Source organism: Hirundo rustica, chromosome 18 (genome assembly GCF_015227805.2).
Source record: "Hirundo rustica isolate bHirRus1 chromosome 18, bHirRus1.pri.v3, whole genome shotgun sequence".
Classification (NCBI taxonomy): domain Eukaryota; kingdom Metazoa; phylum Chordata; class Aves; order Passeriformes; family Hirundinidae; genus Hirundo; species Hirundo rustica.
This window is the reverse complement of record NC_053467.1, coordinates 5,723,768-5,741,268: the sequence shown is the minus strand read 5'-3', so window position 1 is coordinate 5,741,268 and position 17,501 is coordinate 5,723,768. Positions and strand designations below refer to the sequence as shown.

Sequence of the window (17,501 nt, the reverse complement as noted above, 5' to 3'; positions counted from 1 at the left end):
AGGAAGGACAGACTTCCTGTCATGGATTTTGAGACACTTTAAATCACTTTCAAAAACTACAGCTCTTCATTTGGACAAGCTTAATTTAACGTTTCCAGAGGAGTTTGTTTTAAACCAGGAGCAAACGTGAAGAAATCCCTGTTAAAGCTGTTCAGTTTAATTTCAGTTCTGTTGGTTGGTTGTGGGTCAGAACAGCCTTTTGAAGGTAGCTTGACAGTGGGGCTGAGAACCCTGGTGAGAAATATTAATGGTTTTTAAAAGCAGCCACATCCTTGGATGAGCAGTGGCATCTCTCAATCCCCTGGGTCTCAGTAGCAGGGCAGCAGATGATGTTCCAAAAGGGTACTTGAAAACATGAGTAATTCTGTATTATTCTGGAGCCTCTTGCCAAGAAAAGAGAGAAAGGGGAAACGTTGCTAATCAATAATAAACTTAAAAATATGTGACAGTGCTTTTGCAGACTATTTTGTACTGGAACTTCTATAATAAGATGCTGTTCTTTGTGACTTTTGATTGAATCTTCTGTAATTAAATAACTATTGGGTTTTTTAGGAGCTAAAATTTTAAGCTCTACCTTATCAAAAACCAAAATATGAATGGTGGGTTCTCATTAATCCTTCTCCTCTACTGTCATACCTATCCATTTCCCCTTTCCTCCTTTCTCACTAGCTGTAATCCTCCACCAGGGACGTTTACTGGGGCTGCGGGGTAAGTGCAGATCCTGAACCAAAACCTATTTTCAGGCTTCTAATAGCCACTTTGAGGCCGTTTCCCACTCCTCATAGATTTACCCTTTGTATGTTCCTAAATGTTTTTCCACTTTCAGTTACTGCATTGCAGCAGTTTTATGTTTGCTAAATGGCCACCAATCTGCTCAGCAGTTTAGCATATCATCTGTGTTGCAGCTGACCTCTCATATAGACTGTTTTTCTTCCAGCCAGTGTGATACCACATCTTATAACTTTGTCATTAATCCACATAATTTGCTATCTTGTTACAAATCACTGTTTCTTTCACTACTTTGATAGTCTTTGGAATGGAGATGGCTTGTATGTCTAGCATGAGTACTTCTCTGGTTTAATGTATTTTAAAACTTCTAGTAAAATCTAGATGTAGAATGATAATAGGGTAGCTCTTTCATGCCCACAGGTGGCTGTTTCTAGAGAATTTTTGCTGGCAAGCGCATACATTATGATTAGGTGGAATGAAACTGTCTTTAATTACATGCTTAAGTATGTGGAATTTGCTCATACTGTAACACATTAGAGGTACTTATTTTCTATGAAAGATACAGTCCTGCCACAAATTATTTTTTCACAAAAGTAGGATATTGAAATCTGGTGTTTATGCTAGACTAATAAGAATCCTGATCCATTTTCTGATGTACTTAAAATAACGAAGCATGCAATCTTTTTCTTTCCAGCTCTGTCTTGAATTGGCATTGCTGCCCTCCTGTTTCATTTTTATATAAGTTTGCTTTAGCTTTTAGACGGTATCCATAAGGTTTCTTAACAAATAACCACTTCAGCAATTTGTGTTTTGAAGTAGAAAACAATTCCTCTTCTTTTACAGCCAATAAATCAGCAGCAGGCTCTGGAAACCGTCCAGGGAGTGTGATCCGTGTGTATGGAGATGAGCACAGTGACAAAGTGACTCCAGGGACATTCATCCCCTACTGTTCCATGGCACATGCACAGCTCTGCTTCCACGGCCACCGGGATGCTGTGAAATTCTTTGTTGCAGTACCAGGTGAGGTTTTGTTACCATCTTCAAAAGGGTTGGGTTTTTTTGTTTTGTTTGGGGGGGGGGTTTTGTGGTTTTTTTGTTTGTTTTGGTTTTTGTTTTTAACACATTGTTTAGGCGAAGATAGCAAGAGTATTAATTCATACTTTCAGAAACAATGCATTGGATTTTAATTATAAGACTTGTGTGATTGCTGAGTGCAGCCCTATATAATGGGAGGAAATGGGCTTGATCACAGCAAGGACTTTGCTTTTTTCTGTGAAAAAAGTGCTGTTCTAAGTGAGCACTTAAGAAGGCACTCAATTGCTTTAGGCATTGTCACCTAATGACCAAGCATAGAAGGTTTTACTCTGAGATAAGACATCAAAAAGTGTTCTATTTTTCACCCAGGTCAGGTTGTTTGCCCTCAGAGTAGTGGTGGAACAGATCTAGCAGCTGATAAACAAGCCCAAGAGTACTTCAACCAGTGTCCCTTAAAATCAATGTTGGTGATAAGCGGTGGAGAAGGATACATTGACTTCAGAATGGGTAAGAAATCTGAGCTTTAAATGAGTCATACTTCAAACTGAAAGGTATCAGCCACATAATAATTGCTGCTGTAATTGCAATGCGTGCATTTCTGTGGTCAGAATATACAGTTCTTTACGATACACTGCAGGGATAGATGTATTTTTATGAAATTATACTTCCCTCTAGCCACCCCCCGGCTCTCGCTAGCTCAGTTATTCAGGGGTTTTAGGGAAATATATTTCAGAGAGACAGAATAGAGATTTCAAAAGAGTGGCTCTCACCCCCAGCTTCCGTCCAAGCTTTATTCTCGATGTGATGTTCCAGGAGGCCGAGGAGAGAGAGAGAGAACCAGGAAGAAACAGGGGTATATCTAGTTTTTGGCCAAGGAAAGATATTGGCCCTGAGCCAATAGGGTCAGGAGTAGGTATGATAGGGAAAAAGGGTTGAACTACATAGCACAGGTTTCAGGGGGACTCTGAGGGGAAAAACCATTCCTCAGAGGAACACAACATCTCCCCCTTTTTTGTTTAAGATCATTAGAAGAAGAACATTAGGTTACACGGAATGTGGGTTTTCCCACCAATTACAATTGGTGGGGGAGCCATCCTGCTTTAGGTTTGCCAACTCTATGTGGTTGACTTCTGAGGTAGAAGGTATGAGACTATTGATAGCCTTGAAAATCAAACAGCGTAGTATCCCGAACGCTATTGTTACAAGGAAAAGAATAACAAGAAATAACAAAATTGTTTTAACTATAGAAGTCCACCACCCTGTAAGTCCCCAGCCTTTGCACAGTTCTTTGATCCAGTCCTCAGATTCTTGCTTCACTTGTCCGATCAAGCTGTTCATGCTTCGAATGGCAGCATGGATGTTTGGAGCCTTCGAGGTCAGGTTTAGGCAACACAGTCCTTCAAATTCCTGGCATTCATGTCCATGAAGTAACAAGAGATAATCTATAGCAGCACGGTTCTGGAGAGTGGCCTGTCTGGTAATTTCCTCATCTTCTAGGAGAGAGCTGATGGCGGTGGACGTTAAATTTGCCTGTTTGACTACCCAGCACTCTAGATGGCCCAATTCACCTAGAGCTTTAGCTGCTGCGACCCATGGAAGGAACAGGGACACAGCGACTCTTTTTGACTTGGCCCAATGAAAAATTTCTGAATTACAATTTGGATCCAATTGGTCAGCACTTCTCTTTTGAATTTTGTTTGCCGATTTGTTTTTATGAGTCCATTCACCAATTAAAGTTTGGTTGGGTGTCAATACGGACAACCGCCCTATGGTACATGGCCCTCCTAAAAGCCGAGACAGAATTCCTGCCCATAATGGAATTCCTACCAGACAGGTGGACATAGGATTCTCTGTTGATGCAGTGGACAAACATATGTTTTCCTGCGGAAGTGTCTGTGCCAGGGTCACCCAGACATTTTGACATGGCTGAGGGATGATCCATGCAGTTGCCAGACTGTTCAGCAACAACAAGATGACAACTTGTATGGGGTTCATCACAGGGTTGAGTGTGAGGTAGGCTTTCTCTAAAAAGAAAAACAAACATTTTTAAAACATGTTAAAAGTTTCTGTTTCTGCTGGAAGGAGTCCACATCTAGGAAGATTCTTTTTCTTCCATCCGGCGGCGTCTTCTTTTGGATGCAACGGCTACTTGCCTCTTATCCCCTTCTGCTGGAGCTGGATTTTTAGGGACAAAAGGTTTCACCCACTTCTGGGGAATCCACCGCGGGCCTGAGGGAGTGGCCACGCACGCATAGCCACGACCCCAGGTCACGAGCTCATAGGGACCTTTGGTTTCCCAAGTTTCTGGATCCCTAATCATGACTGGTGGACGCTGAGACAATTTGAACTGATTGCCACTGTTAAAATGGCGTACCACTGGTGGACTCATGTTTTCAAATGAACAGTTCAGAAAATTGATGGTAAACATGGCTTTGCAGAGTTTCTCATGTGGAGACATCCACACAGTTGTACTACTCTGTCTAGCCAGGACCTGTTTGAGTGTCTGATGTGCTCTCTCAACCACAGCTTGACCTGTGGGGGAGTGAGGGATGCCAGTCTTATGTTCCACTCCCCACTGCTGGAGAAACTCTAGGAACCCCTTGGATGTGTACACTGGGCCGTTATCAGTTTTGATTTCTTTTGGAATCCCCAACACTGAAAAAGCTTGCACTAGGTGTTTCTTGGCATGTTCAGTCTTTTCCCCTGCATGGGCAGAGGCATACACTGCACCTGAATGTGTGTCAATGCTTACATGAACATATTTGAGGTGTCCAAAACTAGGAATGTGTGTGATGTCTGTCTGCCATACCTCACAACTGCCAAGGCCCCGGGGGTTAACTCCCATACCCATCGATGGCATCGCTTGGACCTGGCAGTTGGGACAGGTGGCCACAATGGCTCGAGCCTGGCTCCGTGTTAGCTGGAACTGACGGATCAGGCCTGGCACATTCTGATGGTATTGTTGGTGACTCAGCTTTGCCTGTTGGAAGATATCAGGGAGACGTGCTTTTTCAACAGGTGCAGCAAGGGAATCTGCCTGACGATTCCCCTCTGCAATTTCACCTGGCAAATCCGTGTGTGATCTTACATGCATCACATAGAACGGATGTTCTCGATGAGAAATTAAATAAATTAGCTTTGAAAGCAATCTGAAGAGATGCTCATTGTCAATTTCTTTGAGCACAGCCTGCTCCGCTCTGGACACTACCCCCGCCACGTAAGCAGAGTCTGTTACCAAATTAATTGGTTCCGAGAACTTCTCAAAGGCTCTTACCACTGCAGCTAGTTCAGCCACTTGGGGGGATCCCTCCACAAACTCCACATCAGCTTCCCAACGCTGAGTCTGAGGATTTCTCCAAGTCATCACCGACTTGTGGGAAGCCCCAGATGCGTCCGTGAACACTGTGAGAGCCTTGAGTGGTCTCCGACTCCTCTTCTCACGAGGAATGAGGTGGAATTCCTCATTGAGCAACTTGTGAGATGGGGCATGGACTGATATTTGTCCCCTGTAGCTGTCCAGAGACAATTGGAGACTGGCATTGCTCTGGAGCAAATGCTCAAACATCTCTTTGGTCAATCTCTTGGGAGAGTTCCTTCCCTCCTTAGAAAGTTTGACCGGAAGGTGAATACATGTAAAGTCACAACCAGCCAGCTCACACAATCTCACCCTTGCCTTCCGAATCAGTTGAGCTATCAATTCTTGTGGCTCAGTGATGGTCTTGGATCTTTGGTGAGAGAGGAAGACCCACTCTATGATCAAGAGTGAATCTCTCTGCCCTTCGATCCATTGAAAAATCAAACCATGCAAATGTGGCAGTTTTCCTAGAACAATGAATTGGAAAGGTATGTTTGGCTCACATCGATGAGCCTGCCTCTCTGATAAGGCCTTCTGTACTTTTTCGATTGCTGTCTTTGCCTCTGGGGTCAGTACCCTGGGAGAAACCAGCTCCCTCTCCCCCTTCAATAAATTGAAGAGAGGGTCTAAATCTTCATTTGTGAGGCCTAGCCAAGGTCTTACCCAATTCAAAGACCCACACAAGGAGTGGAGATCTGCTAAGGTTTTGGGATTACACTCAATTTCCAATTTCTGTGGAACAATGGTCTTTGCAGCTATTTGTAGACCCAGGTACTTCCAAGGTGGCATCCTTTGAACTTTATCTTCCTGCAATTGAAATCCAGCAGAGGTTAAAACCTTAACCACTAGGTCAAGCGTGTGTTGGAGTATAGAGTCATTGGGGGCACACACGAGGAGATCATCCATGTAGTGAAGGATGATGGCATCCTTTCTCTTGGCACGTACTGGTGACAGTAGTGAGGCTACGTACTGTTGGCATATGAAAGGACTAGATTTCAGACCTTGGGGAAGTACTTTCCAGTGATATCTCTTCATTGGGGCTTCTCGATTAATGGTAGGAACCGAGAATGCAAACCGTGGGGCATCTTCTGGGTGTAGAGGAATTTGGAAGAAACAATCTTTGATATCTAAAACAGCCAATTGCCAATCTCGAGGGAGCATTGTTGGAGAGGGCATCCCTGGTTGGAGTGGTCCCATGTCCTCTATAATTTTGTTTATTTCTCGGAGGTCATGAAGCAACCTCCACCTGTCCTTTCCCGGTTTCTTTATTACAAAGACTGGGAAATTCCAGGGGCTTGTTGTCTCTTCTAGGTGACCTTGAGCCACCTGCTCCTCCACAAGCTCCTCAAGCGCCTTGAGCTTCTCTTTACTCAATGGCCACTGTGCTACCCATCTTGGCTTATTGTCCAACCACTTTAGTTTGTGGGTAGGGCGCTCCACAGTGGCTATTTCTAAAAATCCTGGGGTGTCTTAGGAATGACCAGTTGGACTCCCCACTGTGACATGGTGTCTCTCCCCCATAAGGGAGCCTTATAATCAGCAACGAATGGATGGACATTTGCCAATTTCCCATCAGGTCCCTCAATTTGCACTATGTTTTTTGAGATTTTTGCCATTGTGATTCCTCCTATGCCCTGAAGTTTGCCTGCCACAGGTTGCAACTCCCAATGTGATGGCCACATGCTCTCAGGTATAACGGTAATGTCTGCGCCGGAGTCGAGCACCCCCTCCACATGGAGGCGGTCTGACCCATGGGCTAAGTTACATGCCAGAGAAGGTTTGTTCTCCCCCACCACCTCTGCCCAGTAGACTTCCGGTGATCTTCCATCCGCTAGGACCTCAGCCGGAACAGGAATGGCCTGGGCAAGGACTTGCCCCTCTACCAGGTAGAACGGTGGGTGCATGCAGCGTGCCAACAGCATGAGGCCTGTTATCTTTCCCTTAATGGTCATGGGAGCTACCTCAACCTCAAAGGGTGTGTGTGCTGTGTCCCCAATAACAAAATACTCACTGTTCGGTTCCATGTGGTTAACCTTCATGTCCTGTGAAATGTTTTGCAGGTCCACTGTAATTACTGTCCAATCAGTAGATCTGAAATGAAAACCTTTGGTAGTCACGAGCCTATATCGGCCTCGAGGCTGCCATACCTTGTTAGTTGAACATTTGACATTTTTATTTTTCTGTACCCCCACACCCTGCGACCTGCCCTCCCCCTTTTTTGTTAAGAGAGAGACATTTGTCACGGTATGGCCTTGTAAATTTCTTTCTTGGCGCGTCAAGGAGATAAAATCTGGGCCGCGCTGTGAATTCAGTTTTTTTGATTTTTTGACTTGCGTTTCTGGTTTTCTGGGCAGGCCTTGGCGAAGTGTCCTGGCCTTTTGCAGTGGTGGCAGATGATGTGCTGCAGCTGGTCTGATGACATCGGTTGCCTCCTTGCTCCTGGTGCTGCAGCTGCCACAGGCTTTGGGTGTGTCAGTCCCGGATTCCTTTCAGGTGCACTGAAAAGTTCTGCTCTCGTGGTACAGGCTTCTATCATCTGTGCGAGACTAGGTGATGGGTCAAGGGGAAGGCTAAGAATGATTCTACGACAGGTCTCATTAGCATTCCTCTGAGCCATCTCCTTAATCAATTCTGCCTGTACCACTGGGTCTTGCACTTGTCTTTCCACTTGACTTCTCAGACGGTCCACAAACTGCAAGAAATTCTCTGAAGGAAACTGTTTAATGTTAACATAACTGGTCTTTATCTCAGGTGATGGAATCTGATAAAAAGTCTTTTCTGCAGCATTACAGATCTTATCTAAAACTGACTTGGATAACAACCGAATTTGCTCATTCGCACTAGATAAATCACCTTCACCACACAAATGATCATGTGTGATGTCATTGTGATCGCTGTCCTGAGCATCAGGAGTTTGCTGAATTTCCTGCAATACTGTTTTCAAAGCTTTTTTTCCATAATCCTTCCCATAGGTCATACTCTGAGGGAGTTAATAGGCATCTGAATAAATCTTTAATGTCACTGGGTACCATCTCATTTGAATTGAAGGTAGCTTTCATCATGCCCTTAAATATTTCACTGGATCTCCCAAATTGTTTCTGCATTTTACACAGCTCTTTTTTATCTTGGTACGAAAAAGGCAAATACTCTCTACGCACGTGTCTTTTACCTACATATACTACAGGGGCCACAGATGGAATGCCCTGCTGATCGTTATTATGAGTTGCTAAAAATCCTGCCGCTTCTGTATTGCCGAGGCAACTCGAGGGTGTTGTCCCACCCCCTCCCTGGGATCCAGCAACAGGCAGTTCCTCCCTCCTCCCCTGGGGTCCAGCAACAGGCAGTTCCTCCCTCCTCCCCTGGGGTCCAGCAACAGGCAGTTCCTCCCTCCTCCCCTGGGGCCCCAGGCTAGGCTGCCCCTTAGCCCTTGTAACAGGGGGGCCACCCCCCCCGACTCCGCTGCTGCGGGCTGCATTATCCATCTCCCCATCCGCGCTGGGAGTAGTGATTGCAAGGGACCCTCCCCTCTCCCCCTTCGCGCGGCCGCTGGGAGGGAGGGGGAGGCACTGGGGAGAAGGGTGGGGTGGGGGATTGGGTGAGAGATATGGGGTCGGGGCGGGAAGTGGGGGGAAGAAGGGATAGTGGGAAGGAGGAATGCAACGCCGTCTGCCATCAGGGCTGACCGCATGGTGCGAACCCCCGAGGGTCTCATCCACGTGGCTAGAGCTCCGAGAGGAAAAAATTGCATCTTGCTGAGGGAAAACAGGTGGGAGAGGAGGGTATAAGGACGATGGGTGGGTTTGAGGAGCAGAATCCAGTATGGAATCAGGGAATCCCTGCTTCTCGGAAACAGGGTATTGCTGAGAGGTTTTGCATGGCTGTCTGCTGTTTTCTGCTTCTAACAGTTTCTTGCGTACTTGTAAGAATATTGGAATAAATGAAGAAATTTTGTTTTCCCCATTTTCAACTTTTAAAGTTATTAATTTTCCCACATCATCCCAAAATGAAACAGAATTTATATCTTGTAGAGTACTGTCTGGAATCTCAGCTGACAGCCAGGAAATAAATTTGATTAAGAGCTTATTTGGAAATTTTAGATCTGTTGTAATGTTTTTAAGTTGTTTAAAAGCACTCTTTTGATTTCTCGATAAATGTATGCCCATGTTTCTGATGTTTTAAAAGCAAACTGTTCGAAAAATCTTAACCCCTGACGTGAAAAACCAAAGACGCCGCTGCGTCCCGCTCGCTCCCGAGGTATCAGGGGCAAGGCGGGCTGCCCGCGGCTCGGGGCGGCTCTCTCTGGCCGCTTCTCCCGACTGCGGGGACACGGGCAGGGGGGTGTCCCGGTGCCGGCTTCTGTCCCGGGACCCTCCCGTAGCTAGCCCACCCCAAAAACGCGCGGTTCTCCCCAGTACACAGAACTCAGCCGTTCCGCAGAGAAAAAATTTCAAACCGCGTTACGCAACACACTCCGGCGCAGGGTCCTAAAGCCCTCTCACTATTAAGCTATAGGGATCTTCTAGCGAACCCCGCAGCACGTGTTGCAACGTCAGGGTTTTCTGTCTAAGGTCGATTCACTTTTGTAGTAAAAGCGAACTCCCGACCTTGTCCTGCCACCCCGAGCTGCTCGAAAACAGCCGATAGGGGCCAGGTAGTTGTGCCTCCCAAAGAGATTATTAACCCCTTAAATAGGGAGTCCCTCTTCATGCGTGGGCTTATTAATATTTCATAACAAACCGACGTTGGGGGCCAACTGAAATTATACTTCCCTCTAGCCACCCCCCGGCTCTCGCTAGCTCAGTTATTCAGGGGTTTTAGGGAAATATATTTCAGAGAGACAGAATAGAGATTTCAAAAGAGTGGCTCTCACCCCCAGCTTCCGTCCAAGCTTTATTCTCGATGTGATGTTCCAGGAGGCCGAGGAGAGAGAGAGAGAACCAGGAAGAAACAGGGGTATATCTAGTTTTTGGCCAAGGAAAGATATTGGCCCTGAGCCAATAGGGTCAGGAGTAGGTATGATAGGGAAAAAGGGTTGAACTACATAGCACAGGTTTCAGGGGGACTCTGAGGGGAAAAACCATTCCTCAGAGGAACACAACATTTTTATTCTGACACACACCTTCGGCTTCTCCTCCTCCCAATAAACCGTGATCTTTGGGATGACTGTATAAGAGGGTGTATTTGAAACTCTGCTTTGGAGTCTTGTACCACCTGCCTGTTTATGCTTTCAGTCTTTCTTTGGCAGGTTAATCTTCTGTGTCAAACTGCTGAAAAACATGTCCTTAGTTACTTAAATATACAGACTGACTGAAAACAAGTTGTGTTACATGAAGAATGCTCAGTGTATAGTTTACTCATTTTTGAGTAGGAACGAATACAGTAGATCACTTATCCCTGCATGCCCATTGTATTTGATCACTGCTTTTCTTGGATAGCACTTTTGCATGATCTAGCCCATAAAAGAGTTCTTGTGTAAACATGTATCTTCTTTTTTAATTTAACTCTTTGAGGAAATAAAGTGAGAACTGTTGTGATTCTGTACTTATAATCTGCAGCTTGAAACCTTAACAAAAAGTGCATAAAAAGATGTCACAACTCTTAGACCTGCTTTTGACCTTTTGCCTAAATCTGTCTGTAGTCTTTCAAAACCAACCAAACAGCAAAACAACCCCCATAAACCATTACAAAGGAAAACCCAGGAAGGCCATCTCAAATCCTGTCATCCCACTAATCAGTGCCAAACAGGTTCCCGGGGGTGACATGTTGGATTTCTGTCAGAGGCAGGGCTGGAAGCAGTTCTGTGCCACAGTGCAGTAAGGGCTGAAGTGTCACTCTAGGGCATCTGGAACAGCCACATCCCAAATGCTCATTTTGCTGTCTCTGTGGCACAATGGCAAAGCCATGAGCTTAGTGCCAGTGCTGCCTAAGCCCAGCCAGTGCCACATCAGCCCAGAAAACTGGTCAAGAGCAATTTGGGGCTACTGTGTTTAGCTCCTTCAGCCCTCCAAAGGAGTCTAACCAGAATACTGACCAAAATTTGATTTGGAACCTTTCTGAAGGTGTAGGTCAGTTCCTGTTTCCTCTGATTAAAGTGGCCTCCTGGATTGATGGTCCTGGCTGTCCATGTGCAGTTCAGTGTCACCTTTGGTCCCAGTCAGCTACTGTCACCCAGAGTTCAGGTGCAGCTACAAAACTGCTCTTTTTGAAGAGTGTTATAAATGATGTAGCCAAATTAATAATTAAAATAGATTTTGTTGCATGACCAAAATCGGTCTTGGAAAGCCACAATCAAAAGAAACAGCATTGAGCCTGGGATTGGCGCTGGGTGAACACGGATTCGGACTCTATCGCTCCGAAATCCCCTCTGTTCACAAATTCTGCATCTGCCAGAGCAGTTTTATACAGTTTTTCCATTAAGGCAGAGTTTTTTTTCATTCTTTCTGTCGCTCTTGCTTGCTTTGCATATTCATGTAGTTTCTTTACTTTGCTGTTAGCTTGACAAAACAGATTCTAGGAAGAGATATGTATGCTTATCTCAGTTTATGGGAACCTGGTGTTGGGGCACAAGCCCTTGATGATGCAGATTGTCCTTATCATAGATGCATATCGGGTACTCATCACTGGGGGCATCTGCATCTCCATTCGAAGTCACTCTTTTCTACTGCAAATCAGGTCCTTCTTTGCCGCCATTTCACAATTGCAAATCAGTCTTTTTCTCTGCGGTTGCTTTTACAATTTTTGGAATCTTTATTTGACAAGCACAAATTATTTCATATCATATATTACAAGAGCAGTAGTGGAGAATATGCTCAAGGCTGTCTTTGCCATTGTGGGCAGAGTTATGACAAGCTGGAATAACTGGAACAGGAGGAAGGAGAAGTTTGACCATAGACATGAATGTTGTGTTGTCTTGCATGTGCTCAATTACCGCACTTGTCCGAGGGCATTTATATGTTTGGGTTTGTCCCAGAGCACTTTCTAGTGGCAAAACTTTCTGTGTCTGCCTGGTAGTTTGTAGATTAGGCCTCTCTACATTAAAGAGTTATAAGTAATGAAACACGTAGAATATGGATGCTTACAAAACTGCCCTTATTTTTTGGGTTAGAAGTAAAGAATATGGCCAGCAGAACGCCGAGCTCTGAAATGACTATGCAACACACTCTGTTTACATTCACAGATTTTAATGTTTTTATATCAGCATATGGCAACACTGTCTTTTTAGTGTTTTTCTAGTCTTGCTGCATGTGGTGTTGATGCTGTTCTGATTATTGGCTGCCTCAAACAATGCTGTTTTTTTCCAGGTGATGAAGGAGGAGAATCTGAACTTGTGGGAGAAGCTCTACCACTTGAACCTTCTATAGCCAAAGCTGAGAGGAGTCACTTGATAGTGTGGCAAGTCATGTGTGGCAGTGAGTGAGCCTGTAAGATGCAGCTGGAGACCTTAAGGGGTGGGGGTGGGGGGGGGGGGGGGACTGAAAAAGAGAAAAAAAAAAAAGCTTATGCATGTTTTTTTTTTTTTTTTGTGAACCTGTTTCACTACATGATGTTGAAGCATTTCTTTGCTGTTTAACTTTATATTGCAAATCTGTCATACCTTTAGCTGTACAGAATTAGCTTGTGCTGTTTTACTGCACCCATGTTAATTGGAACAGTGTGAGGAAATCAGATGTTTCTCCAGCTGGTGTGCACACCACAGTGAGCAGCTGAGACAGTTTTACTGTACCACAATCTCATGTGTTCAGTTCTTCGGTAGTCTCACTTGAGTTCATCTTTGTTCCAACTGAGCTTCTTTTCCCTGTATAATGCATTGGGTAAAACAGCAAAGTTATTCCTAGAGTATGAAAAAAATGGACAGATTAGAAGATGAATTATTAGGACTCATCCAAATACTCAGTGAGGGCTAAAGCAAACTGTTATTTCAGCTTTTGTTTTCAAACTTGGAAAATTTTGCTCATACAGTGTCCACGGTTTAATTTGTTACATTCTTCAGAATTTGTGGGGGGAAAGAGGAGGCTGTATAGGAATCAAAATTAAGATATTTAAATAAACTTTGAACCTTAAAGTTTGAGAACTGCTGTTCTCAGTAATGAGCAATTTTGGCATCATGTTTTTCCATCTCCCTGATATGGAACAACTCTGTTTTCAAAGGGTATTCTTAGGTTGATATAAATTGGAAAATAACTGTAAAATTCTCAGACAGGGGGATATGTTTTGTTCTTTTCTTGTCTGAATTCCTTATGTCCTAAGCATTTAGAATGATCCTCTCTGCCTAGCTGGTCAAACTCATAAGGCACTATGTTTGTGAAGGTTGGAGACCTCAATTAGAGCATGAGAGAAGACTGAGAGTGTACAGGAAAAAAAATTCTGCTTAAGTGAGATCATAAAAGATCATTATCTGTAGTTCCAGATAATTAGGTACAAAATGTAATTTTTTTGTAGCTCCACACCCCAAATTATTAAAAAAAAAAAAAAAATTAGCAACAATATTATTAGGTAACACAAAGACAGAGAAAATTACTGAAAGTCGGGAGACTAATATTAGGCTGACATTCTGTCTACTCACCATCTATTTTTTAACCATAAATGTGAGTTTAAGACTGTCTTCCTTTTACATTGAAATTTCTGCATTAGTATCAGACCTAACTTAAACACTTCACAATTTCTGTACTTCAGAAGATTTAAAACCCCAGATTTGCTCTTTAATTTAGTCTCTGGAAAGTAAAAGTTTTGAGGGGTTTTAATAAACATCCAACATTTACCCTCAAATGGCTGGAGCTGTTCAGATTAGCAGAGAAATTTAGTAACTTTGATTATGTGAGAGAACTGAACAGTTTCAGCGGAGTAAATATAGAAACACTTTTTTAAAACGGCCTAAACATTTTTATGTAATAGGAGTAGTTCTGGTCTATCAGGCAAACATGTGTTTATATATTTTCTTAATTTTTTAAATGAACACATTTAGTTGAGGTCTATTGTGTAAATAAATATTTAGGCAGCTTTTTCAAATGCATATCATAGCTGATAAACCAGAAAATCTCCATTCAGGTCTATTGGTTAGATTTATATGTATAAATACTTTTTAAGCAACATATTTTATATGCAGCTGTTTCACTCGTAAATATGTAGTACCTATGAACTATGTAGTAAAAATCCTTATTAAAGATGTTTAATACATTGGGAGTATTTTTCTCTTCAGAATGCCAAAAGCAATGAGAGCATGTCATTCATAATTTGCTTTCCATATTCATCTTGAATGTCACTTTTAAAGTACTTTGGCTTAAATATAAAATCTGGAAGCTTTCTAAACATTATACAAATACCAATTGTACAAAAATAACCTGAGTCACCACTCTTAGGCCTATTTTAAAATTATAGGCATGTATGCTGAACATGAAGCACATCTGAATTAACTAATGGGATTGGATGTCTTAAGAAAAATGCTGTCTAAACTTTTACTGTCGTGCAGAATCTTCACTGGGAGTGGTGCAGTTTCATTGCTTTTCTGGCCACTTTCTTGATTTTTTTTTTTTTCCTTTGGAAAACAGTCTCCAAAGTTTTTTACTCACTGGTAATTGTCACATTCTCATATTCTCAGAAGAAAAAAGCGCACAATTCTGTTCCTTGATTCTCTGTAGGATTTAATTTGTTATTAGAGATGAGCTGTTTTCTCTGACTGGCATTACTGCTCCAGCTGGAGCCATGCAACCTGGCAAGTGTGTACCGGGTATTTTGCCAAATGGAGCTGGCCCACCATGCCATTTTAGTCACTTCAGAGGGCCAGTCCTTCCAAATATTTCAGAGAATGATTGATTGCTTCTGTCCAAACGTGGATGGGTTTTAAAGCAGACAGTAGTTGAACTGTTTAGCACTATGGGTGTAGATAAAGGCATGTGCACTTCTCTGTATTTCTCATTTTAAAACTTTATCCCCTGTCCTAAGGTACAGTAGATTAACTGCATCCCTGTCGACATCACAGTGTGCTGGGCTGTATAAACTCCCTTTAAGGTCACTTTGAAAGGTGAAAAAAGCATGCAAACCCCAGGCACTGGGATGACAATACATGCTCAACTCTGTCTCAAGAATATGTTTATGCATTACACTCACGATTAAAGCGTCATATAAATAGGAGCTAATCTCATGATAGTACAGCTTGTTAATAGTTTGGAAACATTTCGAGCACAAAATATGCAGCACATGACTTTCCTGGGTTGGGGTGTTTGCATGATGAGGGTGAGGCTGCATAGTCCATTCCTTGGGAAAGTTTTCCTGTGCTGGATAGGATCGAGGTGACAGAGCGTAGACACTTTATCATAGGCTGCCTTAGTAACAAACAAATGTTAAATCTGTTTTATTATACTAACTGTTCTAAAGAATGTGTGTCTTTAAAAAATGCTGTGTAACTGAATATTTATTTCCATGTGAGTATTATAAAAGTTACCAAAGGATTAAACCTGACTTGGCACTCTATAAATGGCCCTGTTGAGGTGGGCCTTGTGAAGGCCTGCTCTGTAAAACAAGACACGGTAAACTCAAATACAGTTCTTCTTTAGGGAAATTAAGTGTTCTTTTCTAAAAGGGTTATGCCATATTGTAACAACCTATATTGCACCTCAAAGCATTTTTCTATACACTCAATGTCTCTCCCACCCTCTAACAAGATTAAGTTTCCTTTATTAATTTTGTTCATGCACATTTCTCAGTCTTTTAAACATATTTTAAACATTTTATGGTCTGTAATTTTTGAAAGTTTTGTCTGTTGGACACTTACGGTGAATTTTACTTGCCTCTGTAATCTGAGATGGATTCTACAGCATTAAACTTGCTGTCTGTTAAAACTTGAGGCTTCTTTTTTGTGAGCAGAAGAGCTCATATAGCAGTGTAGTTATTTCAGTATTTATTTCTATTATTGAATCCATGAGGTTCAGAATGTAACTTTGTATATGAAATATATATAAATATGTATATGAAACATACATTGGGTGAGTGTGTTATTTGTAATCTCATGTTAATTTTGCAGAGTTTCGGTGCTATCAGGGGACACAATTATGTGTTTGAGGCAGTCCAAGACTGGTGTTATCCTGCTCTCTCATAGTGGGCCCAGACAAAAGCTGTGAATAAAAGCTGTGATCATCTGTGCCTCTCTGAAGATACAGATCTGAAGGAGGTCTGCTTAATGCAGCTTGGGTGAAGTAGATGCTGACACTGAGATTTATTTTTGAAATTGTTTTAACACAGCTTCATCACAGCTCAAATGCTCGCTGGTTACTTCCTGCACAGCAAAGGAAATTACGTGTATTTAAGGCAGAAGAATGAGGACATGGTGACTGCAGAAACAGAACACTTGGCCAGAGCCAGGGTTTCATGTTTCCCAGCTCACCTGCCCCTTTCTAAGCACATTTGTCCCAGGTGTGTGTCCTAATCAGTATGTGCCTAAGAACCCATGGCTATTCCCAGGGCCTGGGGGAGCCCCTCTTGGTGCAGAAAGAGGGTGCAGAAAGCTGTGCTGGGACACAAAGCTCCCCTGCCCACCTGCAGTGTCACTGCAGGTGTTACTGCTGCCCTTGGGCACTGGTGAAGGGCCCACATTAAATTGTTTTAAACTTACAGAACAAAAATGCTTCAGATTTGTTTGCACAAATGCCTGTGCAAACACTGGAATCATCTATGGCTGAGAACCACCAAATGTCCTGTTACACCTGTTGTACCACCTTGAAGCTTTATAAACCTGGTGCTTAACAAACCCACCATAATTTTTGCTCAGTTAGTGGAGTTTTCCTGAAAGATTTTTTCTTCTCCAGATGTCCTGATGCATTTCCCTCTCCACACAGTGATGGTTCTGGGGCCATGTCCATTCTCAGGCAGATCACAGACTACACTGTGCTAAAGGAGAGTGTGTCTGTATTTAAAGGGAAGAAACATCATAAACCTTTACTCCGGGAATTGTTTCAGCTCTTCCAACAGCCCTGGAGCCCCTCAGATCTGTGTTGTAATTAATTGAACTTTTCAGATCTGGTGTTGAGAGAGATGTGAGAATAGAGTTGTGAACTGAGCTAAGGTGTTACAAGTGGTGTTTGGAGACTGAAGTTTGAAGCCATTGGAAACAACAAACCTGTCCGCACTGGGCATGGGCTCATGGGAAAAGTACTCACTGTACTTCAGAAATCTGAGGCAGATTTCTAAAAAGTTCTCTCCGTTTTAATCAGTCTCCTACACAAAGAGGTGTTCAGGGCAGAGTACACACGCTGTTAAACTTTTTCAATGTGAATGCTTTTATTGACAAATACTTTTTTTGCTGGAAATTAAACCTCAGACTTACTGAGGGAGAGTCCCTTTTTCTACAATGGAATAAAATAGTAAACCAAAATTCTGGCTTTTTTTTTTG

General features: G+C 43.0%; 1 protein-coding gene across 4 annotated transcripts in view; it reads left to right on the top strand.

The window, feature by feature from the left end:
- SPAG9 (sperm associated antigen 9) overlaps positions 1-16,088 on the top strand; it is a 71,641-nt gene extending 55,553 nt beyond the window's left edge. For 2 of the 4 annotated variants that reach the window (XM_040081976.2, XM_040081981.2), the window contains 4 exons: positions 670-708; positions 1,573-1,749; positions 2,134-2,271; positions 12,421-16,088. In XM_040081976.2, the coding sequence (XP_039937910.1) occupies positions 670-708; positions 1,573-1,749; positions 2,134-2,271; positions 12,421-12,536 (470 nt within the window). In that variant the 3' untranslated portion in view covers positions 12,537-16,088. The remainder of the gene's footprint in view (positions 1-669; positions 709-1,572; positions 1,750-2,133; positions 2,272-12,420) is intronic. The other 2 variants (XM_040081978.2, XM_040081982.2) reach the window with 1 other exon arrangement.
- Positions 16,089-17,501: the final 1,413 nt, after the last annotated feature.